Source organism: Pelodiscus sinensis, chromosome 6 (assembly GCF_049634645.1).
Source record: "Pelodiscus sinensis isolate JC-2024 chromosome 6, ASM4963464v1, whole genome shotgun sequence".
In the NCBI taxonomy this organism is placed as follows: Eukaryota; Metazoa; Chordata; order Testudines; family Trionychidae; genus Pelodiscus; species Pelodiscus sinensis.
The window spans coordinates 84,084,112-84,110,569 of NC_134716.1; the positions used below are offsets into that span (position 1 = coordinate 84,084,112).

Sequence of the window (26,458 nt, forward strand, 5' to 3'; positions counted from 1 at the left end):
TCCCGCAGCCCCGAGGGGCAGCGCCACCAGACCAACCCAGCAGCACCCCAGCTGCTCTGCTCCTGGCTTCCCCGATTCAGCTGCTGGTCAGTTTCAGCAGCAGCTGAATGGGGGAAGCCTGTCCGGCTGCCCCAGCACTTCCGGGTTCCTGATGGTGCCGGACCATCAGGAGTCCCGGAGCATTGGATGCCGGACTAATGGAGTTTTACTGTAACTATTTCTATTAACATCATTAGAAATTTCTCCTACCTTAGATTCACATCCTGAGTAAAACACAAGCCCTGGCGACAAACAAATACATTATTTAATATGAAGAACACCACTTACCCAGCTCTTTATATCTTTGAAGTGCTTTATCAACATTGACTAACTATTTAGGGTCCAATATTGCTCCTATTGAAGTCAATAGCAAAAAACAATAACCTCAATAGAAGCATAATTGGGACCATAATTAATGGTTAGAAACTCAGGTATGATAAAGTTCAGTTAAGGCAAGCATATTCTAGAACTGCTTTTTAAAGCCCCAATTAAAGTATTTATGCATATGCGCCTCATTTAAAACCTCTAACTCCACTGAAGTTATTCAAGCAAAGTTAGGCACATGATTAAGTATCTTGGGGTATGTCTACACTACCCTCCTAATTCGAACTAGGAGGGTAATGTAGGCATACCGCACTTGCAAATGAAGCCCGGGATTTGAATTTCCCGGGCTTCATTTGCATAAGCCGGGCGCCGCCATTTTTAAATCCCGGCTAGTTCGAACCCCGTGCCACGGGTAGCCGCGCAGCACGGGGTTTGAACTAGCCAGGATTTAAAAATGGCGGCGCCCGGCTTATGCGAATCAAGCCCGGGAAATTCAAATTCCGGGCTTCATTTGCAAGTGCGGTATGCCTACATTACCCTCCTAGTTCGAACTAGCGGGGTAGTGTAGACATACCCTTGCTGAAGCAGGGGCTAAGTTTCTTTAGTAATAATTCAGATAGACAATATTTACATGCTGGCTTGAACTTATATGCTCTGTCCCATGTATTCTTGTTATAACAAGGAAATCACTAGATTTCTTCCTATGTAATCTCCACTCTAAGATTTTTACCCATTAACACCCAGGGTACTTTCTTATAATGAGAATAGGCCAGAAGTCTTTTAAATTAAATTAATTAAAAATCTGTGTTTGAGAGCCTCTGAAGCAGGTACAGTTAATATTTAAATCTGAATGGAGAGCACATCAATCTGAAAATTATTTGAGTCATCTTCCATCTCTATCACTCAAGCTACCAGATAATGCACTATATCACAAAAACAGTAGTATGTCTTTGCCAATAGAACATCTAAATGACAGAGATATGACTAACTAGAGCAAAATGTATTTTATTTCATAGTACATATTCTTATTATAATCTCCTGATCTGCCCTGCATCCACTCATCCCTACCCTTATTCTTTGTCTTAACCTCTCTCTCTTCTGGTTCTTACCCTTCTCAATTCAAGAATGTTTTAGATCTAAAAGGTGGTTGGTGCCTAAAAAGGTCAGAGCTGATTTGGTTCAATATGTGCACAAGCATGGTAGGGATGTTAAAATTAGATTAATCAACTAATCGAACAGTTAATGGAATTTCTATCAACTATTCGATTAGTTGATAAGGGTGCTTCTGCTTTAAAATGTAGCAAGAACCCACGGCTGTTGCTACATTTCAAAGGAGGAAGTGCTGCAGAGCGTGTTCTGCCTTTGAAATGTACAAGAGTCCCAGCAGGGGCTCTTGTACATTTTAAAGATTGAAACGCCGCTTGGAGCCTGGGGACTGGTGGGGAACCCCACTGGTCCCATGGGCCACTTCAGCTTTGAAATGCACAAGAGCCACAGTGGGGACTCTTGTACATTTCAAAGATGGAACGCTGCCACTGCAGCCCTGCCCCCTCCCATGGAGCTGGAGGGAACTGGCTTTTAAGCTGGCTACCTCCAGCACCACCTCCTCTTCCCACTCTTCACTGCTGCCTCTTTCTGATAGAGGCAGGAAGGAGGAAGGAAAGCAACTAGTCGATTAGCGTGTCGACTATCCGATAACCTTTTGCTTATTGGATAGTTGACCAGTTGATTAGTTGCTTACATCCCTAAAGCAAGGGCATTTTTGAGTGAACACAATGGAGGAAAGGATCAATGATACAGGATGGTGGCCCACTTAAGGGAAGATGTAAAGTGGTGTAATAATTGCTTGCAATTCGCTATGGTCTATGCAGACCACAAGTACAAAAGTGTCCTGTTGCTCACCAAAGGATCGAGGGTCTGTGAGCCCAGTCACAGATAGAACAGTTGCTCCAAGGAACAACAACAAATATTGTTTGGTAACTGTAGATCCCTTTAAAAAAATGTACAGAAGCCATCCCAACAAAAACTAACATAGCTTTGACTATAGCCAGGCAACTGATAAATGTAGTTTTTAGCCAGTGGGGGCTGCCAAAGGAAATTAATTTGGACCAAGGACCACACTTCATTGGGGAAACTATGCAGGAGCTGTGTAAAATACTAGGCATAAACAAAGGTTCCACATAGCAGGACACCCCCAGTCCTCAGGACTAGTGGAACAAATGAATCACACTAACGGATGTGCTAAAAAACATGGTAAAAAAATGGGAAAGATTGGGATGAAAAGCTGCCTATGATTCTAATGGCCTTAAGGTTAATCCCAGCAAGTAATGGTTATACTCCCTTTGTAGCAATGACAAGAAGAGACATGAGAACACCCCAAAACAGTGGTGATTAGATGTTGATATTCTAGATGGATGGCAACCCAAATGCTAAATTATCCATAGATCCAGTTTCTTTTAGAAGCATTAATAGAAATCTACATGAAAATAGCAGAACAATTGGGTGTAAAATATAAAAAAAGATGACTGGGCAAGGGAAAAAAAAGCCTGTTGAATGGGAGGTTGGAGATCAGGTGCTATATCATTCTTTGGGAATGAAATGGGAAGTCTCAGTGAATATTGTGGGGAAGTCTCAGAGGTGTAGCGATGTTAGACTACAGGCAGTCCCCGACTTACGTGGATCCGACTTACGTCGGATCCCTAGATACGAACGGGGTGAGGCAACTCCCGCACATGCGCAGCAGCATTCCCGGGGCTCGCTCACCTGGGTCCTAGGATCCTCCTCCTCCTCGGGCCAGCTCCGACTGGGGTCCCGCAGAGCTGCCGGGCAGAGGAAAAGTGCCTCCCCACGCCCGCTGCCCCCCCCACCCCCCTGCCAGCAACAGGCTGCCCCCTCCCCTGAGCAACAGGCTGCCGAACAGACAAAAGCAGCCTCTCTGCCCCTCCTCCCCTCTATACATGCCGGGCTCCCGGAGCGCAGCAGCGTCCCCGGGGCTCGCTCACCTGGGTCCTAGAATCCACCTTCTCCTCCTCTTCGGCCGGCTCCAACTGGCCTCTGCCTGCAGCAGCTGGCCACAGGGACAGGGATCCCGCAGAGCTGCCGGGCAGAGGGAAAGTGCCTCCCCACGCCCGCTGCCCCCCCCCCCCGCGGCCTCGCATCCTGCACGCCTCCCCCCTCCCCCCCTGCCAGCAACAGGCTGCCCCCTCCCCTGAGCAACAGGCTGCCGAACAGCAGACAAAAGCAGCCTCTCCGCCCCTCCTCCCCCTATACATGCTGGGCTCCCTGGGCAAACAAAGACTCCACCAAAACAAACAAAGTGCTGGCCTCATTGTGTTAGCAAAAAAAGGACCCTCCTCCTAGAACCCTGGGTGGTGTGTGGAAATAAAGCTATTAGCTCAAAGCATGGTGCAGAGCTGTTTGGTATTTGATGAGTTACTCCTTTAGTCCTGAGTTTGTCACAGAGACAGAAATAGATGTGAAATCTTCTGAACAGGGGAACAGACAGCAAAACAAACATTAGAGGGGAGTTAACCTTTCCCTATGCTATCCAAAACTAAAAAAAATGTTTGGCTAGAGTTTCCCCTACAATATGTACCAGTTCCGACTTACATACAAATTCAACTTAAGAACAAACCTACAGTCCCTATCTTGTACGTAACCCGGGGACTGCCTGTATAACTTTAAAAACAAGTAGTCCTGTGGCACCTTGGAGACTAACAAAAATGTATTATATAGTATCATGAGCTTTTGTGGGCAAAGCCCACTTCTTCAGAAGAGATGATCTGAAGTGTGTTTTGCCCACAAAAACTCATGATACTATATATTTGTTAGTCTCTAAGGTGCCACAGGACCACTTATTGTAGAAAAGGTCAGCCTAACAGTATACCAAGTAGAAATCTGGTCAAAGAGGATAAAAAAGCCAAAGTTAAAATGGTTCAATTCTTCACAGCTTAAACCATGGAAAGGGGATTTCAAGAAGTAACCTCTAATTAGCTCCACACGGGTGAGGGAAGGTTAGAAAAATGTGTATTTTGTCTTTCAGATTTCTAAGAAAAGACTAGCACAGCTGAAGAACACAAGTGACCCAGGAACAATTATGAGGAAGCTACTGTTGCAATTGTGTGCGTGCATGCGTTTTATGTTGCATGTTTTTTGAATGATTCTATTCTATGATAGCTAATCCTATTCTCCAGCCTGTTGACATCCATATAGTAAATGTGTGGAAAAAAATTTCTGGGTAATGGCACAATGTTGGATCAATCCATTAGTGTTCAATCACACTAGCTGTTTCGTGTGTTGGGAAAAGGGATTTGTCCATAACTATAATGTAATAATGGGTGGATTATCACCAGAAGCCACATCACAATCTCGGTTGTTGTTAATGACTGGATTCTCTAACACAGAGGAAATTGTACCAGACCAAAAACCACAATATAATACCGACTGCCTTAAGTTCATGCAGAAACAACAAAAATGAATCAATCCACTGAGGATGCCTGAATTGATTCCAAAATGTGGGATATTAAATTTTATGGGATGTGTGTGGCAACTAGGAGGGGACATTGATATTAACATATATTGCAAAGCCTCTGGATAAAATTAAATTTTAAAATTGCCACTGAGTCTGATATGAAAAAATCCACAACAAAAAATCTGTCATGTATTCTACTGTCATGTATTCTTCCTGGGCATATAAAGAAAACTAACAATGGAAAACCACTGACATGTTTCCATATGTGGCCCATGAAAATCTGGCATGTGTTTGTGTGAGGATCAAAATTTACAAGAAAAAGAGACAAATGAACCCAAAGATATAGGTCTGATACATTCACTGAATAAAACTCAGCTGATTTATATGTGAGAAAGGGATGTGTTTGTGTGAGAAGTCATTGTCCAACAGTTGCAGTGGATTGTAAGGAGCTGTATGTTATGACTCACTTAGTTAATAAATGTTTTTACAAATTACAAAGATTAAAAGTTGTAATTCTGAATACTATGTACCTGTATGGACTGTAAACTATTTGAAGTTTAAACCACAATCGTACCACAATGTAACATTTGTAATCTCACATACTACAAACTATTGCAGATGCAGGACACCATCACTCCCGGTGAAAAATATTTTTAGGGTGGTCACCTTCTTCAACTAGTATACGAAATATAATACAATTGTCTTTATAAGCGAGCATAATAGCTTTGGCTCGCTGGATGAAGAGAACTGTTCGAAGGATATAGGAAGTTGTCATGCCAAGTCTAATAAAGCCAACAAGGAAAGTTCCCCTGCCTTGATCAGGATTGATAGGCATGGCACTGAATGATTAGCATGTATATTCTGGTTCCTTGGTAATGGTTAATAGAGAGTATGGATATTACTGTGTAAGGCTCTTTCACTGGTAAAAGGTCCTGCAAACTCACAGGAAGTTATACCCTGAGCCCTGGGAATTGGGTAACAGTGAATTCCCCTTCAGTGTTGAAGTGACAAGAGAATTGTGTGTGGGTAACACACCTGTCTTTAAAAAAATCCACACTTGACCCCACTTGTCTCTCCATCCATGGCCCTTCTCCCTTTCATCTCTAACCCCATTGAATGCACAGTCTACAATAGCTGTCTGGACTTCCTCCCATCCAATGCCATCCTAGACCCGCTCCAATCCAGCTTCCACCCTTTGCTCTGCTCTGAAACCACTCTCACCAAAATCTATAAAATGATAGGACTCCATCTTTATCTTTCTTGACCTGTCAGCTAGTTGCCTGATACTGGTGACCCCACTCTTCTTCTTGGAATTTTCTCCATGGCTTCTTCAACTCCAATTTCTTCTACCTAACTGCTCTTTTAAAAGCTTATAGGATTTTCCTCACCTCTCCTCCAACTGTCTAGGTTTTCACAGGGCTCCGTCCTTGGTCCTCTTCTTTTCCTCATTCACATACACAAATTTAACTAAAATCTTTATGCTAACAACTCACCAGTCTACCCCTTGATATCAGACCTATTTCCTTCTGCCAAAACTAAAATCTCAACTGGTTTCTCAGATACCTCCTCTCAGAGGCATCTAGCCATCAGCTCAAACTCAGCATAGGCTAAAACAGAGTTCTTAATCTCTACACATACACTCACTCACACCCCACTAATCCTTTGTATTAGCTTCTTTCTCTATCACTGTGGGCAACACTGCCATCTTTCTTGTTACACAGTAGGTCCATAATCTGTTCATCATTTTCAACTAGACCTCCCTTCTCCCATAACTGGCTTATACAGAAACAATCTATAAGATCTCTAAGACGGTGATTTTCAAAGTTGGCTGGAAACTGTGTTGGCTGTGAGGCTCCATGGCTATAGACAAGTAAAGTATCGCAGGCCCACCAGTGGCTTACTCAGAAGGGCCCGCAATCCCATTCTGAGAACCACTGCTTTAAGAAACAACCTTTCCTATTCATCCACAGACCAAAAAAAACCCCCCCAAACACCATGGTGTCATCATCTTGATTAACACAACAACCTTTTCTCTTGTCTTCTTGTCCCACTCATGATCACTCAGTATGCAGCCATAAAGATAGTATTCCTAGTCTGTTGCTTAGCCACTACATCAGCTCTATCCCTCTAACTGGCTCGGCCTTCTCTATCACATGTGCAAGGTAAGGGTGTGGTTGTGCCAGTACAATGGGATGTGCCCTGAATATAAGGGTTTTGCATACAACAGAAAGGGAAGGCTCTGCTAGCAGGGACAGTTATAGTATACAATGACCACAGGGGGCAGCAAGGAGCCAGAGATGGGTAGCAGGACAGCTATAATCCCATTGTGCCAGCAGGGGCTTAGGGTGGAGGAAGGGACAGCGATCTACTATATATTTCAGAGAGTTTGTCTGTTTGTGTGCCTGTTTGTCCCCCCGCAGTGCCAGGTGCAGTGGCCATGGACAGGCACTTCTTACCTGGACCAAAACTGCTATGATGAGATAGGGCTGAGGTTGTCCTGTCTCCCCAGGAAGCTTGCATACTGAATCCTTCATCCCCAGCCCCAGACCAAAACAAGCAAAACAAAACTTGAGTTAAGGACCTAAGTAACACTGAGTAAATCTTCTAGTATTTTATAGCAGTAGAGTAGAAGTAAGTAAGATGTTAGGCTTAAGCAGAGGACACGCACTACCTCCGAATAATTTGCAATGCCCCCACTGAACATCAATGATACAATAGAACCTCAAAGTTACAAACTGACCAGTCAACCATACATGTCATTTGGAACCAGAAGTATGCAATCAGGTAGCAGGAAACAAACAAAGTAAATACAGTACAGTACTGTGTTAAATGTAAAGAAATTAAAGGGAAAGTTTTAAAGAACTGACAAGGTAAGAAAACTCAATACTTTTTCATTTAAATTAAGATGACTAAAAGAAGCGTTTTTCTTCAGCATTGTAAAGTTTCAAAACTCTATTAAGTCGATGTTCAGTTGTAAACTTCTGAAGAATCATCCTAACACATGGTTCAGAGTTATGAAAAATTCAGAGTTACAATTTCCATTCCCAAGGTTTTCATAACTCAGAGGTTATGTACAGCCATACTTTTAATGCTGTATTCTGTTGTTAATTCTTCTGTTTTAAGGATGACACAATGTAACAAAAAATAGAAGTGAAACATGAGAAGGAACAAACTGTTTCCTGGAACAAACACTAATGAAGTAGCTACACTGGTGTATACAAAAATGTTAGTTAACATATTAACTGGCAGCCAATTAACATGTTACAATGCAAACAAAAACTCTAGACAAGACTGATGATAATTTGTTTGATTGGTAGGTGAAAGGAATTCATATACAATCCTCTCCCTACTATATCTATCTTTCTCTTCATTATTCATTCTGGAACTCTCCTGAGCCCCACATTCCTCTGTGGGCATCCTATACTCCCTTTCCCAAGCTTGTGTCTTCTATCACTTCTTCAAGCTAACCTACAATTTGCTAATTGTTCAATCTTTTCTGGTCCCATTCCAGTGTAAAAATAGGCTCTCACGTTACAAAGTATCCTCAGATATCCAAAAATGGCTGAATGGTTTAAGTTAGAGCAGAGCTGAGACACCTCAATGCTACAGCTGCACATATGTACTTTAGGGATGGTTTTAAGCAATTGTACAATCGAAAAAGCATTACTTCCTCCAAAGCATGCTGCACAAACCACTGCTTCAAATAAGATAGTGTAGTACATAGACTGCTAGTCTGTTCCAATATCAGGGCTGCCAACTCTCATGATTTTATCTCAAGCCTTGTGATTTTTGGGGGGTATTTTTATTAAAGCTAAGGTATTAAGGTAAATTTTTAAAAGCAGAGAATCTTTGCTTTCATTGAAAAAAGTTAAAAGTTTTTAGCCCTTAAACCTTCACAGAGAAGCTTGAAGTCATGAACCCTAAAATGCCAATTCCATAAGGCAACGCCCCCATTTTGGGAATTTATTGATTTCTATGCCAATTTCAGAATTTTTGAGCCCTCCTTCTGTCTGGAAATGCTGCAATATGACACTGGTTATGTTGCTGCTGTGATGAACAATTAATATGCACTTGAAAATCTCTGATAAATTTTTATCATCAATTTAGAAATCACCCAAGTTCCAATAAAAGAGTAAGCACTGGGTTATTTCCACTGAAGTTATGAGAGCTGCCATTCACTAGGAATTGTTTACTCTCTAAACTCCCTTGCTTGTATGTACGGAATTACACAGAGCCAAACAAATTATTTGTCTTCTAGTAACACATCAGAATGTATTAATAGAATGCCTGTGGTATTTTGATAGCCTGTGTATAAAAGCATAAGCTAACTTTTGTTAGCACAACATTCAATACCAGTTAAAGTTCATTGAAATAAAATTATGCCATCATGCCTAGAAATGGCCACTGAAGTCATAATAGGAAAAATCATCTATGTTGTTTTCAAATAAAACACATTCTTCTAACATTGCTCCAGGGGCTATTGATTTGTTGAAGGCTCCACCCTTCTTGGTTATGTATTCCTCTCCCTTTCCCTTCACACCCCAGTGAGTGCATAAGTTTAAAGAAACTTGGTAAAACATGTTAACGAAGCATACCTATCAACTTCATTTTATTTTACTTCATGAAAGCTCACAAATATAAACAGCAGTGTCAAGTTCTGTTCATCCTGACCCACAGCTGCCAATTTAGCCACATAAGCACAAGAGTCTGCTCACATGCATGCAATTGGAGGACCTGATCCCATGTTACAACATGAATCTCTTATTAAAATCATTTTACTATTCAAAAATACATAGCACCCTATGGCAGTACAAGCAAATATGTAGAATACTAAATGACAGCTCCCTGTGAAATCTACTCACTAGACTCATAGCATAATGGTTCAATTTTTATTTATAAAAAATAAAACTCCCAGTTTTTCTATACAGGCAGTCCCCGGGTTACATGGATCCGACTTACATCGGATCCCTACTTACAAACGGGGTGAGGCAACCCCGCACTAGCTGCTTCCCCCCAGCAGACCAGGGAGACGCGAAGCTAGCGCCCCCCTCAGCAGATCAGGGAGATGAGGAGCGGCTTCTCTCAGCAGACACCTCAGCTTGAGAATAAAAGACTGAGGGAAGTGAGGTGTGGGAGAATAAAACTGAGCTCTGGAGAAATGTTTGGTTAGAGTTTCCCCTAGAATATGTACCAGTTCCGACTTGCATACAAATTCAACTTAAGAACAAACCTACAGTCCCTATCTTGTATGTAACCCGGGGACTGCCTGTATTTTGAAAATAAGTTAGTCCTGTCTGTTCTCACTAATTTTGGAATAATTTTAAGTCACCTTTGAAAGTCTCTCACTTTTGATAAACTTAAAAAACAACAAATGGTCTGGTAGCACTTTGTAGACATGTAGATGGTATTAGGAGTTTTTATGGGCACAGCCCACTTCTTCAGATGACTGGAGTTTTGAGTTTAGGATGTGCAGACCAAAATAAATAGGAGAGAAGGGAGCGGGGGGAAGGAAAAAATTGGAAGGGGGTGGGAAACAAGGAGCAAGGATATGAAAATATCAAAGGGAAAACCAAATAGGTAGAACTGGTAATCTATGAGCTTCAGGTACATTACAGAGGAAGGGTACTAATGCAAGAATCTACACAGATAAAGAGCTGTTGGCACCTTTATTAAATGTTAGGTTGAGAATGTCCCAGCTATCCGTTATCTCAATTGAGGAGGCCATTAGTGTGAGAACTGAATTTGTGGATGAATTGTAATTCCAACCCCCCTCTGTGTATTTGTCTAGTAGAATTCCCTTCATCTCTAATTGCCATCCTATGATCCTTATCTGCTTCTTTTAACTATCCAATCTTTAGGTGCCTATAGATTACCAGTTCTTCCTATTTGGTTTTCCCTTTGATATTTTCATACCCTTGCTCCTTGTTTCCTGTCCCCTTCTATTTTTTTCCTTCCCCCCTATTTATTTTGGGTGTGCACATCCTTAACTCAAAAACTCCGGTCATCTGAAGAAGTGGACTGTGCCCACGAAAGCTCATGATACCATCTACATGTTTTGTTAGTCTATAAAGTGCTATCAGACCATTTGTTATTTTTTAAAATGATCCCGTACAGACTAATTTGGCTACCCCCTGAAGTTTCAGAACATGCAAGGCACTGCATTCAGCCATATGGAATGGAAATCCATCAACTTCACAAAGAAACTCGCATAGATCCAAACTGACATCATCTTTCTTCCCAAATGCAAACAGATGGACATTGTACCTAAGGGCCTACGGGTGAAAAACCCACTACAATCTACATATCCCATGGACTAGAGCCAGAGATTATGCCACACTCTCGCAAAAAAAACCTAAGGAACCACCTTATCAGCATTCTATATAACAAACAGAAAAAAAATCAAGGAGAAGCTCTCTACATTAGAAACTATTATTAAAAATGAAGCCTCCACACACGCTTCATCTTTTCCAGACTTTACTACAATTCAACAAATCACCTACAAGGACCACTTCATCTCCCTTCAGAAGAAAAAGGACAATAAACTATCCAAACTGCTATATGCCTCAGGATCTCTCATTCCAGATACTTTTGAGTCACCCAATAACATCATCAACCTAGCTAACCACTGTCTTAGCCCAGCAGAAGAATCTATCCTATCCCACGGACTCTCCTTCTGGCCTACCATTCCCATAAATATAATTCAGTTCTGTGGGGATCTGGAATTCTATTTTTGCTGTCCCCGCCTGAAGGAATACTTCTAGCACACTGATGTACAACACCCTGACCTTACTATTCCCCCTGCCAATCCCACAAGAGGAAGGTTTCTATGTGGACTCCCACTAACAGTCATAATGAAAGTCTTGATTTCTACATTGACTGCTTCCACAAACATGCTCGAGCTGACATTATCAGCAAACAGCAAAATATAACATACAACCTCAGTCATGCAGAACGCACTGCTATACACAGCCTCAAAAACAATCCTATCATCATAATCAAAGAGGCCAACAAAGGAGGCACTGTAGTCATCATGAACAGAACAGATTATGAACAGGAGGCAAACAGACAACTCACCAGTACCAGATTCTACAAGCCTCTCTCCTGTGATCCCACTAAGGAATACTAAAAAACCTGAAAAAACTGCTCATGAAGTTCCCTGATGCTGCTCAGGAACAAATTTACATTAACATCGCCCTCCCCTCCCCCACCAAAATCCCTGACCAGGAACTTTCTATCTACTACCCAAAATATACAAACCTGGAAATCCCGGATGGCCCATCATCTCAAGCACTAGCACACTCACCACAGGATTATCTGGCTATATCAACTCCCTCCTCAGACCCTATGCTACCAGCACTCCTAGCTACATCCGCGACACCACTGACTTTCTGAGGAAACTTCAAAACATCAGTAATCTACCTGAAAACACCATCCTGGCCACTATGGACATAGAAGCCCTTTACACCAACATTCCACATGAAGATGACGGATTACAGGCCATCAGGAATACCATCCCCGATAACAGCACTGCACACCTGATTTACAGAGCTCTGCGACTGTCCTCACCCACAACTACTTCCAATTCGGAGTCAATCTGTATCTTCAAGTCAGCGGCACAGCCATGGGTACCCGCATGGCACCACAATATGCCAACGTCTTTATGGCTGACCTTGAACAACGTTTCTTCAGCTCTCATCCCCTAATACCCTACTTTACTTATGCTACATCGGTGACATCTTCATCATATGAACCCATGGAAAAGAGACTCTTGAAGAATTTCAAAAGGATTTCAACAATTTCCACCACACCATCAACCTCAGTCTGGACCAGTCCACGTGAGAAATCCACTTCCTGGACACTACAGTACAGTTAAATAATGGACAAGTTTCTACCACCATATACCGGAAACCTACCAACCACTACACTTACCTTCATGACTCCAGATTCCATCCCAGACACATTTCTCAATCTATTATATACGGCCAAACCCTAAGATTCAACCGGATTTGCTCTGATCCCACAGACAGAGAAAAACACCTACAGGATCTTTATAGAGCATTCTTAAAACTGAAATACCCACCTGGAGAAGCGAAAAAACAGATTGACAGAGCCAAAAAAGTACCCAGACATGAACTACTTCAAGACAGACCCAAAAGAGAAAATAACAGAATTCCACTTGTTATTATCTACAGTCCACAATTCAGACCCCCTCAAAAGCATTATACACAATCTGCAACCCATCTTGGAAAATGATCCTTCACTCTCAGAGGCCTTGGGGAAAAAGCCTATTCTCGCTTACAGACAACTCCCCAGCCTGAAACGAATTATTTCTGGTAACCATGATACACAACCACATCATAAGCACCCAGGAACCCAACCCTGAAATCAGCTGCAGTGCCGACTCTGCCCACATAGCTATACAAGCGAATTCAACACTGGAGCCAACATCATAAGCTACCAAATCAGAAAATCATTTAACTGCACATCCAGTAATTTGATCTATGTCATCAAATGCCAGCAATGCCCCACTGATTCGACAAACTGGACAGTCCCTATGAGAAAGAATCAATGAACACAAATCAGATATATGTAAAGGGAACATATAGAAACCTGTTGGGGAACACTTCAATCTATCTAATTACTCTTTAAAAGATCTTCAAGTGGCTGTCTTGTCACAAACCAATTCTACTATCCAAATACACAGAGAGGTGTTGGAATTACAATTCATCCACAAAGTCAATTCTCACACTGATGGTGTCCTCAATCGAGATAACAGATGCCTAGGACATTATCAACCTAACATTCAATGAAGGTGCCAACAGCTCTTTGTCTGTGTAGATCAATGTTTCTTAAACTTTTAAAGACCATCAAACAATTTTTTTTTGAGGAACTCTAAGGATTTTTGTTTGAGGGAAAAAAAAGGTTGGGGGGGAAAAAGGGTTACTGAGCAACCCCGCCCCCCCAAAAAAGGGTCGCCTGCCTCTTTATGGGTGACCATTTTGAATTCTGTTGTTCCCTGCGGCACACCAGTGTGCCACAGAACACAGTTTAAGAAACACTGGTGTAGATTCTTGCATTAGTACCCTTCCTCTCTAATTGCTATCCTATGATCCTTATCTGCTTCTTTTAACTATCCAGTCTTTGGTGCTCATAGATTACCAGTTCTACCTATTTGGTTTTCCCTTTGATATTTTTATATCCTCTGCTCCTTGTTTCCTGCCCCTTCCATTTTTTTCCTTCCCTCCTCTCTCCTATTTATTTTGGGTCTGCATATCCTAAACTCAAAACTCTGGTCATCTGAAGAAGTGGGCTGTGCCCACGAAGCTCATGCTACCATCTACATGTTTTGTTAACACTTTATAGACTATCAGACCATTTGTTGTTTTTTAAGTTTATCCTGTACAGACTAACTCGGCTGCCCCCTGAAGCTTCTCACTTTTGAGAAGACTGAGGGAATGAATTCCAGGGAGATATTTAAAACCTCTCTTGCTGAAACTGATCACAATTTGAGAGCTTCAAATACAACAAAATGTTAACATTATTATTTGTAATCACTAAGTAAGTGTTGAGTGTATTCTGTCATTTGAAAAAAAAAGTCACTATGTGCAAACAAAACAGCAGGGATGCCAGACAATAGTTATCCAGGCATAACTATCCTTTTGTGCCTTCTACTTCAGCAGACTTTAAAAGGGTGCAAGTAGGGAGAAGTTATCCAGTCCCTTTGCACTAAGAATGGCTTATACCCATAACGACCTTCTTCTAAGCAAGGGTTTGACTGTTTTCTTAATTTACAAACAATTTTCTTACCAGCTCAATGTTACAGTGTGAACACACTAGAATACCATGCATGGATTTAAGTGCCAGACATGAGTATGCACCTCACATTATTAAAAGCATGCAAGCTACTATCTGTCCCAAATTTTACATTTCACAGACCACAATAGGATGAATAATACTTTCTGGAATGTACTGACTGATAAGATTTGATGAATAGGTTACAACTTTGGGAGGGTGGAAGAAGCACTTCTCTATGTTAAGGTAAAGGATTGGGATGCGCACACAGTCAAATTACCAAATTTCTGAAAACACTTACATGAATAGGAACTCAAAATACAGCAAAGTACATTGGGAAAAAACTTAATATTAAAAAGAAGTAATGCCCATAGTCCCAGAGTATTTCAGATGGTTTCTACAAAAATCTTCAGCAGTTTAAAATAATTGTTTTTCAAACAAATTACTATCCTTAAACATTCAAAATTAACTGAAGATTTCACACCTCTTGCAGACTCATTGTTTCCAACTAACTGAAATGGACAAATTCATATTCATGAAGTTTGCTTTGGAACCATTAAATTAATAAATCAGAAATTATTTTAACTGAAAGTTTAAATTATACAGAAGCTGATGAACCAACCCAGGAAAAGTACTGGTACAGCTAATACCACCAACTTGGAACAATAAACTGACAAGGTACTCAATTACTGTATGAAAAGGTTGAGGGAGGAGGAAGACAGACTACAGAGATCTCCAGTAACCCTTCACCAACCATTCAGTGACACAGCACTAATTTAATTACACTGATACTTCTGCCATGATGAACACTAAGGCTATGTCTACACTCAGGGCTTCTTGTGCGAGTAATATACAAATGAGGCTACGTGTGGAATATTGCCGAGCCTCATTTGCATACCTAATGAGCCACCATTTTTTTCAGGAGAGGCTCTTGCACAAGGAGTGTCTACATTGCCCCTTCTTGCGCAAGAAAAACCCTCTTGCGCAATGCTGTTACACCTATTACGTGACAGGAAGAACGGCATTGCGCAAGAGGGTTTTTCTTGCGCAAGAAGGGGCAGTGTAGACGCTCCTTCTTGCGAAAGAGCCCCTTCTGAAAAAAATGGTGGCTCATTAGGTATGCAAATGAGTCTCAGTGATATTCCACGCTTAGCCTCATTTGCATATTACTCGCGCAAGAAGCCGCAAGTGTAGACATAGCCTAAGGATGTAAGGCAGTAGTGGACTGCCCCAAAGGCTTATCCAGTATCTGAGTCAACTACTTGCTTTCCCCACCTTGCTGACTCTGTGTCAGAGGCAGCAAGGGAAGGGAGAGCAGGAACTGGTGCTAGGGAGCGCAGCTTGAAAGAGCCACAGCAGTCCCAGATCCAGCATGAGCTGGGACTATTTAGTTCTACCTTGTACCACCCCTGGGAGCTAACCCTCCTATAACTTCTTGGTTAACTAATTAACCTCAATTTATAATAAATACACCACTTAAAATCTGGAATAGGTAGGTACACCACACTTTAGCAAACAGTGATGCACGATATACCAAAGTGAATACTTGTTTACTGAACAAATAGCCAGTAGGTAAGAGAAGGGGGGGAAAGTTGGATCCAAAAAGAGAAAGCAGTAAGTATCAGCTAGCCAATACTGACTTCCACAGTTGACTAATTTTCCTCAGGGTGCACATGATTAAGGAGGGGCAGAGGGAAATGAATCAAAGCTCATAAAACTTACAAAATGGTAGTTTCCTATTTGGTGTTATTTTAAAAACTGGATTTATTGAGAACTTTACTCTTCAGACACAGGAATTAAAAATAAGTATTATGTATATTATGCTTGAGAATTCCTTTGAGGTTGGTGAAAGCCATTGTTCTAAATCTGATTTCCATGGAGTCATTCCACTTGTAGAGAGCCAAATCAGCTTGAAGAAACACTAGACATTACAAGTTATAGCCAAGACCTCTTTGCTTTATCAATGGTAGCTCATGGGGCAAAGAAGATGCATCCCATAAAGGCTTCATTGTACAATATATACTTTTTGCAAAAAAAAAGAAAAACAACAACAACAAAAAACCACACACCACCTGGCTGCATTAAATAGCTTTGGCCAGAGAAGTGGCCATTTCCTTAGAGCAAAGATAAACTTACATAAACTTTAGCATTATGGAAAGCTTCAGGGCAGTAGCTGAGTTAGTCTTTAACAGGGAAAACTTTAAAAAACAACAAATAGACTACTAGCCCCGTAGCGACTAACAGAACAAGTAAATGGTATAGCTTTCATGGGCATAACCCACTTCTTCAGATGACAGGAGTGTTGGAAGTCCAGATCCAAGAATAAATGGGGGGGGCTCTCCCTCCTTTTTTCTTCCCTCCTCCCCCTTATTTATTCTTGGATCTGGACTTTTAATACTCCTGTCATCTGAAGAAGTGGGTTGCACCCACGAATACTCATACCACCATCTGCATATGTTGTTAATCTTTAAGGTGCCACTAGACTATTCGTTGTTTTTTAAGTGTTTAACATAATGGAACATCTAGCTCCTTGTGTGTTAGGATGGAGCCTGAGCAAAGGTAATAATAAACCTTCCTCATCTAGGTTAGGAAGGAGCGATTGTAAGGCTGGGGGTTTATAACCCTCTTTACAAACGAATCAATGAAGGAATGTGATGTGTTTCACGGAGGCCTTTAGAGTCACCCTGGTTTTCCATCCATCCCAAACTCATCGCCATTGATTTTTACTACCCCATCTTGAAGCCGCTGCCTTCAGGCCTTCAGTGCACACACAGCTGGGGAGAGGGCTCCACGCGGCAGGCTTTCAGCGCGGCGGCTGCAGCCCCGGAGGCGCAGGCCCAAGAGCCCGGTGGGGAGCACGGGAGAGGGGGGGCCAGCGCACACCTGGCGCACCGGCCTGCCGCGGGGGAGGGGAACACCCGCAGCGCAGCATCCCCCGCGCCCGGCCAGCGCCTCCCCGCCCACCTGCCCCCGGGGAGACCCGCCGCCCGCGCGCCGCCCCCGGGACTAGCGGCCCCCCGCTGGCCGGCCGCGGAGGAAGCCTGCGAGCCAGGCCCGGCGGGGGCTGGGCAGCCGCAGCCAGGTTAGCCGCACACGCCGCGCGGCCCTGCGCGCTCTCACCTCGGCCTGCGGGACTGCACGGAGGCTGCAGCGCGGGGCTCTGCCGCCGCTGCCTTGCGTGGCTCGCACCTTCCCCTGCTCCGCGCCGCTGCCCGGCGCCTCAGCTCATCCCTGCCGCCCCCCGCCGCGCCGCGCCGCCTCCCCTCTGACGCACGGCTCCTGCATCGCCCACCCGCGGCTCCCTCCCCTCCGCGGGCAGCCCCGCGCTCCCGGCCCTGCCAGCCTTGCCCACGCGGCACCGGCGCTGCGCCTCCTTTTTCTGCGCAGCAGGGGCCAGGGCCGGGCAAGGACAATACCGGAGCCACTGACTTGTCCGTGGTTATAGTCCAAAAGCAGACACCTTGCCTGCACGTATCCCGACGGACGGGGGCACTCCCGGGGATGGGCTGTATTGCCCTGACTGCCAGCGCCTGCCGGTCAGGGACATAAAGAGCAACCACAGAGAAGAGCAGGACACAGGTTATTGTCAGAGACCGCCCTGCATGCTTGATTCATGGTACAAAATAGCCGAGTGTAGCACGGTGCAAGCCTGTGCCTAGATACTGCCCAAGTACAGCACAAGATGCGTTCTAAATTAACATCCATGGGAGGTTGGATGGTAGACATCTAATTGGAGCCTCCCTTAATATAAGAGCCAGGTAGTCACCCCACTTATTGCTGAAGGCAATGGTCGTTTACAAAGATGCCTGTTATTATAACAACAGGGAGAGAAGGGCACACACACAATATCATTTTATAACGGTTATATTTCAAGTACTGTATCTTCACTGAAAAACATCATATTACCAAAAGCTTCAGAGGGGTAGCGGAGTTAGTCTGTCAGGAAAAACATAAAAAACAACAAATAGTCTGGTTGTTGTTCGTCCATCGTATTCGAAGAGGACCTTGACATCTAACGGGTTATGGACTGTTCATGGTGTGTCCGCAAATGGCTGATAAGGCCGATACGAGCACGGAATGTTCTACCAAATGTCGGGCAGACATGTGTGGGCACCACTGTTGCAGCTTTTGCAACTCTGGCTTTACGGAGTGCTCGCTTCTCTTGTGCTATGGTTGTCCTTCTGGCTTCAGATGTTTGACAGCCTTGGTAGATCAGCGTGCGCCATGTTGATTGGTCTTGTGCCAGGGTCTCCCAGGAGGTCGTGTCAATATCCAGGGACTTGAGAGAGGCTTTAAGCGTATCTTTGTATCTGGTAGCATTTTAAAGACTAACAAAACATGTAGATGGTATCACGAGCTTTCGTGGGCACAGTCCGCTTCTGATGACGGGAGTGTTGGCTGTCCAGAACCAAGAATAAATGGAGGAAGAAGGGGGAAAGACTGGGGGTAAGGGGGAAGTGAAGGAGGGAAGAGAAAAAGAGGCAGGGGGTAGATAAGTTTCAAAGGGAAAAACACAGGGAAAAATACTGTTCCTCTTTAAGTGCAAACTAATGGTTCTTATCAGCCCCTTATAACTATCTAGTCTTTAAGGTGCTAATAGACTAACAACAGATTCTATACAGACATCAAGAACCATTGGCACCTTCCTTGTTTGTTTTTTGGTTGATAATGTCCCAGACATCCAGTGTCGGGATTTAAACCATCTGCATGAGAATTAAACTTGTGAATGAAGTGGAGTTCCAGTTCTTCTCTCTGTATTTGACTTGTGGAATTGGTCTGTAACAAAACAGCAAAATGGGGCACCCTGTGGCTTCCAAGAGCCATCCACACAGCTCTGCTTGCAGGATCCAGACTTGATTGTTACTGTCTTTTATCTGCTGCTTCAGCGGGCAGCTGAGTTAGGCTGTACAGGATAAACTTAAAAAACAACAAAAGGTCTGGTAGCACTTTATATACTAACAAAATATGTAAATGGTATCATGAGCTTTCGTGGTATCAATGTGTCTTGCTGATGTTTTGTTACTCCTGCAGTGCTGTTACACAGAGCTACAAAATACTGCAAAATATGCTACTTTGTAGAATAATAAAAGGTAAGAATGATATTATGATATCATTTTTGGTTGACATCCAAAAGTAAGGAAATTCAAAAATTTATGTTCTCACATAAATATTATCTTGGATATATTGTACAGATGTATACATTATTTCAAAATAACTCAGTCTACATCTACACAGCAGGCAATTATTTCGAAATACTGTCAAGCTGGAGGACTTCTTACTCGGACTCCTGTAACCCTCATTGTATGAGCACTAAGGGAAGTCGGAGGAAGAGTGCTCTATTTCAAAATAAATGCTGCGTAGATGCTCCCAACTTCGAAATAAGCTATGCAATTGACAGCTCAATTTGAGTAGCTTATTTCAAGTTAAGCCCTGATGTGTAGATATACCCTTATTGTCCCCATGCCCACCCTTGTCCAGAACAAGAATCAGAAAAAAATCCATTTTAGCTCCTGTTGCCCCGGGCTGGAGCCTGCATGGTCAATATGGTGATGGTACGCATGAAGTCTGGTTAACACTAAGGGTACGTTTAGACTACAAGCCTCTTTTGAAAAAGAGCGTCTAGACAACAAGAAGATTTTTCGAAAAAGCGGCTCACTTTTTCGAAAGAGAGTCTAGACGCTCTCTTTCAAAAAAGCCCTGTTTTCATGCAATAACACCTTTTTTCGAAAGATGACTTTCAAAAAAAGGTGTTATTCCTCATAGAATTTACTGCCATCAACAAAACTGCCATGTTCTTTTGATTTACTGTTGACAGAACGTGGCGGTAGTCTAGATGCAGGTAAAGTTTTTCGAAAAAAGGCCATTTTTTTCAAAAAAAACCTGTAGTCTCTAGATACACCCTAAGAGCTGTGAGCACCTGGAGCCTACTCAGCGAGGATGCAATCATCAGAGATTTTAACTGCTAAAACCCTTAAGAAGTCTGAGCATGTTCAAACAGAAATTTTTCAAATTTTTCAAGGCTTTAACAGGCCTTCATAGAAAAAGGCATATTTCCTAACCAAAGTTGGTCAATCTCTGCCAAAGTTTAAGTCCTTACTCCTAAGGAGGGCACTAAAGCTTCTCAGAGAAAAGGTTGCTACTTTAAAAAAGATGAAAAACAGTATATTTTTCCCTAACCTCATTCTTGGAAGTGGCTGAACAGTTTATGCTGTAACTTTCCAAAAAATATCAGGCTGAGGCAGACACCTGGCATGAAAAACTGAAACCCAAATTGTTAACTCTGCAAAACTATTATAGAAAACTGAAAACAGGGCCTTATAGGCCGTGTCTAAACTACACCACTCTGTTGGCAGAGAGATGTAAATTAGACGTTTTGAAAGTGCAAATGAAGTGGGGATTTAAATATCCTGCGCTTCATTTGCATAATTGTGTTCTGTCACTGTTTCAAACAAGCACCATGAGGAGTACAGGATCTTTTGAAAAAATTGCCCCGTTGTCAGAAAACCCGTATCTACACCGCGGTTTCAGTTTCAAAATGGCGCTTGTTCGAAACAGCACCAGAACGTGATTATGCAAATGATTCTGTCTGCTACAAGATGAGACTCCGCCAGCCAGTAGAGTATAGAGGGTTTATTGCTTCTCCAGGATACAGCACAGCCTAGATGTGATGTGATTACAGGAGTCAGGGCCAGGCAGCCAGGAAGGGCGTGCTCAAATGCTATGTAACAGGTAAGAGGGGAGACTTCCGGGCGTGGCGTGACATCACGGCCCGGGACTTTAAAAGCGCTCGGCCCAGAGTTGTACTGTGTGGCCCAGCTTGAGGCTCGGCATGTGGTCTGGAGTCCCAGAAGCAGCTGGGGCCTGATCACAGATTCCAGCCCCGCAAACTGGAAGGTAGAAGGTAGGTGGAGAGGAGGGGAAAAACAGGAGGAAGAGGTGGGAAAGGAAGGGACTTGTGCTGAGAGGAAGGGGGTCAGGTCAGGAGAAGAAAGGGGAAGGTACCAAGGGACAGGGTGGAGGAGAGACAAATACCAGGGGGCCAAGTGCAGACAATGAGGAAAAGGGCAGGAGGGGAGGTGTCAGTGGGGGGGGGGGGAACAGGGTGATGCTGGGAGAGGAGAAGGTAAGGGCATTGGGGGCTGGAGCGGGAGGTGCTGGGATAAGGATCGAAAGAAGGGGTGGGCATGAGGAAGGTGGGGATGGAGCAAGGCATATGTGAGAGCACAGGGACATGAGGGGCAGGGAAAAAGAGGGCAAAGGGCACAGGGGCAGTGAGGGATGGGGAGGCACCAGGAGGGTGCAGGGGTAAGGGAAGGTGCAGGTTCCAGGGGATTCTGGGGGTGAAGCAGAAGGGCAGACACCTGCAAGGGAGGCACCAGCACCAGAGGAGAGAGGCAGAGCACGTGTGTGGAGGAAGGTGTTAGGAGAGGGGATGAGGAGGGGAGCTCACATAATCAGAATGGGGCTACAGGAGGAGTGGGCACAGAGGGTAGAGAAGGGCTGGTGGAGGGGAGCAGGTCTCTGGAGGACTGAGGGCAGTGAGAAGGGCAGGAGTCCGAGTCAGGACAGCAGAGGAAGGTGAGGGGTTGGGGGGCAGCAGGCACCAGGGGAGCTGATGGAGCAAGGGGAGACATGGCAGCAGAGGGAAAAGGTAGAGGTTTATAAGATATTTATTAATAACTTGGGTACCACAGTGGCACATCCAAACAAGCCACATGAACTCAGTACTGGTGCACAACACAAAATTCATTCTGCTCATGGGAGGAAACTCTTAGAGGGAACATTTCCCCCGTCTCTCCGCCCCTGAGTTAATGTCATACACATTGGGTTTATTTACTAACTTGTAAATAAAGCACACATCTAAAAGTATAAACATTGACTGAAATGCTCCATATTTCATGTGTACAACATGACAGCAACATTTGTACCTGAAAATTAGAACATCCTCACTTTCATGGATTTAAATTCTTAAATGATGGAACAGAGCAAAAATGACCAAAACAGTATCTTTGCTTCTCAAGAAGCAGAAGAAAGACTGGATAGTAGTTTTTGTTTGTTGTTGTTTATTTAGGATTATCAGAAATATACAATGTATTATTCCTAGTTTTTGCTGGATGACTCCTTGGAAGACTAGGGAAGTGGAGCAAAACCTTCAGTATCCCTCAGTAAAATGGACAGAGATGTGTATGAAAAATCTTTTATTGCGTCTATTAAGCATGTTTGTTAATAAAACAGGATCTTTAAATAAAAATACCTCCCCCTTTCGGTTGCTCAGGATTCATTCCCTTGGCACTTTTAATGTCCAAGTTTCATCCATCCAGTTCTTCAGGGAACCCAGCAATGTTCCCTCTAATTTTTCCATTCGTGTGCAGAATAAATTTTGCTATATGCATGAAGGCAAATGTGAATGTGCCTGTAGAAAAGCATGCTGCTAGTTCTGGGTGCTCTGCTAATCATCTAGACAACATTTGAATCTCTCCTGAGTGGCCACCCAAGCACACAGCTTACAGGGAATACTGAAAGCAAAGAGATAGCTATGACATGCTGATTGGCTGAGCCTTGGTAGCGGGAGGGACTTTCAGGCACTCCAGGGCTTTATAAGGCAGTGGACAAGTGACCAATGAGCTTGCGCACAGGTGAGTGCTAACAGGGAGTTCAGAGAGGGAGTTGGGAAGGGCAGAGGGAAGGGGGCGAGGTTCTCTTGCCTTTCTTTTTAAATCCCTTCTCCAGGACAGCAGCGATGGATGGGTCTGCTGTTGTTACCTGCACGGAGTGTGTCATGTTTGTCTTCCTCCCGGAAGAAAGAATGGATTTCATCTGAACTAAGTGCAAGCTGGTTGCCATTTTGGAAGAAAAAAATTAGAGGACTGGAGGCCCAAGTGTCGACCCTACGCTCAATCAGAGAGGATGAAGACTTCCTCGATAGAAGGCAGCGTTTAATCCTTCAAGCATGACAGGTGGAAGAACCAAAGAGGGCAGTACAGGGACCAGGAAGAGAACTAGCAGCATGTCACTTCTAGAAGGGGAAAAAGGCCAACACGGGAATCCCCCCAATGCTATAGAGGTAAGTAATCGCTTTCAGGCTCTCTCCACAGGCTCTGCAGTGCTGAATGCTTTGGAAGGGACCTCATAAGGAAGAAACCGGAAGGGAACACCATCTACTGGAAGGCATGGGATGTGTAATCTTAGGGATGGGGGTTCCACGGCCACCACCCCCAAAAGAAAAAGATGGGTGGTGGTGGTCGGGGACTCCCTCCTAAGAGGGACTGAGCCATCCATCTGCTGTCCGGACCTGGAATCTCGAGAGGTGTGCTTCTTACCGGGAGCTCGCATTCAGGATGTGACTGAGAGGCTTACCAAATTGATGAAACCTTTGGATCGCTACCTCTTCCTGCTTCTCCATGTGGGAACTAACAATATGGCCAAGAATGACCTTGAGCGGGTTACTGCGGATTATGTAGTGCTGGGAAGAAGGATCCAAGAATTCGAAGCACAAGTGGTGTTCTCGTCCATCCTCCCTGTTGAAGGGAAAGGACTGGGCAGGGATCATCAAACTGAGGAAGTAAATGCAAGGTTGCACAGGTGGTGTCACAGAGAGGGCTTTGGTTTCTTCGACCATGGGACTCTGTTCCGGGCACAAGGATTGTTAGGAAGAGATGGGATCCACTTAACCAAGAAAGGAAGGAGCATCTTCATGGGCAGGCTTGCAATCCTTGGGCTTTAAACTAGGTTCATCGGGGGATGGTGACCAAAACCCTGAGGGGAGTGGGAAAGTCGGATACCAGGAAGAAATGCAAAGAGGAACAAGCAACAAAGGAGGACCCCTGATTCGAATGGAGAAGATAGGGCAATCAACTGGTTATCTGAGGTGTTTGTACACTAATGCGAGAAGCCTGGGCAACAAACAGGAAGAACTGGAGGCCCTGGCCCAGTCCAAGAAATGTGATTTAATTGGGATAACAGAGACTTGGTGGGATGACTCGCATGACTGGAGCGCTGTCATGGAAGGGTATAGACTGTTCAGGAAGAACAGGCAGAGGAGAAAAGGAGGAGGAGTTGCACTATATTTAAGAGAGCCCTATGATTGCTCTGAACTCCAGTATAAAGAGGGAGAAAAACCTGTTGAGAGTCTATGGGTTAAGTTTAAAGGAGCAAACAACAGCAGTGATGTTGTGGTTGGTGTCTGCTACAGGCCACCAAATCAGATGGATGAGGTAGATGAGGCTTTCTTTGGACAACTGAGCGAAGCTTCCAGATCGCAGGCCCTGGTTCTCATGGGGGACTTTAATCAGCCTGACATCTGTTGGGAAACCAATACGGCAGTACACAGGCAATCCAGGAAGTTTTTGAAGAATGTCAGGGATAACTTCTTGATACAAGTGCTGAAGGATCCGACCAGGGGCCGTGCGCAGCTTGACCTTCTGCTCACAAACAGGGAGGAACTAATAGGGGAAGTAGAGGTGGGTGACAACCTGGGAAGCAGTGATCATGAGATGGTAGATTTCAGTACCCTGACCAAAGGAAGAAAAGAGTGTAGTAAAATACACACCTTGGACTTCAAAAAAGCAGATTTCGACGCCCTCAGAGATCTGATGGGCAGAATCCCCTGGGATGCTAACATGAAGGGGAAAGGAGTCCAGGACAGCTGGCAGTATTTTAAAGAAGCCTTATTGAAGGCACAGAAAGAAACCATCCCAATGCGTAGCAAGAGAGGCAAACGTGGTAGGAGACCGGATTGGCTTACAGGGGAAATCCTTGGTGAATTTAAGCACAAAAAGGAAGCTTACAAAAAGTGGAAACTTGGACAAATGACCAGGGAGGAGTTTAAATGTATAGCTCGAGAATGCCGGGGGGTTATCAGGAAGGCGAAAGCGCAAATGGAATTGCAACTGGCTAAGGATAACAAGAAAGATTTCTACATGCATGTTAACAAGAAGAAGGTGATCAGAGAGGGTGCGCTGCCCCTACTGGATAAAGGAGGTAACCTTGTGACATGATATGGGGAAAGCTGAAGTACTCAATGCTTTCTTTGTCTCTGTATTCATGGACAAGGTGGGCTCCCGTACTAATGCGCTAAAAATGGTGGGTAAAGAACAGGTTAGGAACTATTTAGAAAAACTAAACGTACACAAATCCATGGGTCTGGACTTAATGCATCGGAGGATACTGAGAGAGTTGGTGAATGTCATTGAGCAGCCTTTGGCCATTATCTTTGAAAAGTCGTGGAGATCGGGAGAAATCCTGGATGACTGGAAAAAGGCAAATGTAGTGTCCATCTTCAAAAAAGGAAAGAAGGACGATCCAGGGAACTATAGGCCGGTGAGTCTTACCTCGGTTCCTGGAAAAATCATGGAAGGGATCCTTGAGGAATCCATTTTGAGGCACTTGGAAGAGAGGAAAATGATTAGGAATAGTCAGCATGGATTCACAAAGGGAAAGTCATGCCTGACCAATCTGATTAGATTCGATGATGAGGTTACTGGCTCTGTGGACATGGGAAAGTCAGTGTGGATGTGATATACCTTGACTTTAGCAAGGCTTTTGATACGGTCTCCCACAATATTCTTTCCAGCAAGTTAAGGGAATGTGGATTGGATAAAAGGACAGTAAAATGGATAGAAAGATGGCTAGAAGCGGCCAGCGGGTAGTGATCAATGGCTCGATGTCAGGATGGCGGTCGGTTTCTAGCGGAGTGCCCCAAGGTTCAGTTCTAGGACCGGTTTTGTTCAATATCTTTATTAATGACCTGGATGAGGGGAGCCCTGGAATGGGCTGCTCTGCCCCGGGCTTCCTGGAATCAGCCGCTGATCAGTTTCAACAGCGGCTGAATCT

General features: G+C 43.9%; 1 protein-coding gene across 13 annotated transcripts in view; it reads right to left on the reverse strand.

The window, feature by feature from the left end:
- Window positions 1-26,458, reverse strand: part of FAM169A (family with sequence similarity 169 member A) — a 138,711-nt gene that overhangs the window by 45,294 nt on the left and 66,959 nt on the right. The window contains exon 1 of one of the 13 annotated variants that reach the window (XM_025185260.2): window positions 18,087-18,203. The exons of 4 other annotated variants lie outside the window; for them this stretch is intronic. In XM_025185260.2, coding sequence (XP_025041045.2) covers window positions 18,087-18,173 — 87 coding nt within the window. In that variant the 5' untranslated portion in view covers window positions 18,174-18,203. Of the gene's footprint in view, window positions 1-17,746; window positions 17,910-18,042; window positions 18,204-26,458 lie in introns of those variants that run through there. 8 more of the 13 variants (XM_075932268.1, XM_006124277.4, XM_006124275.4 and 5 more) reach the window with 8 other exon arrangements.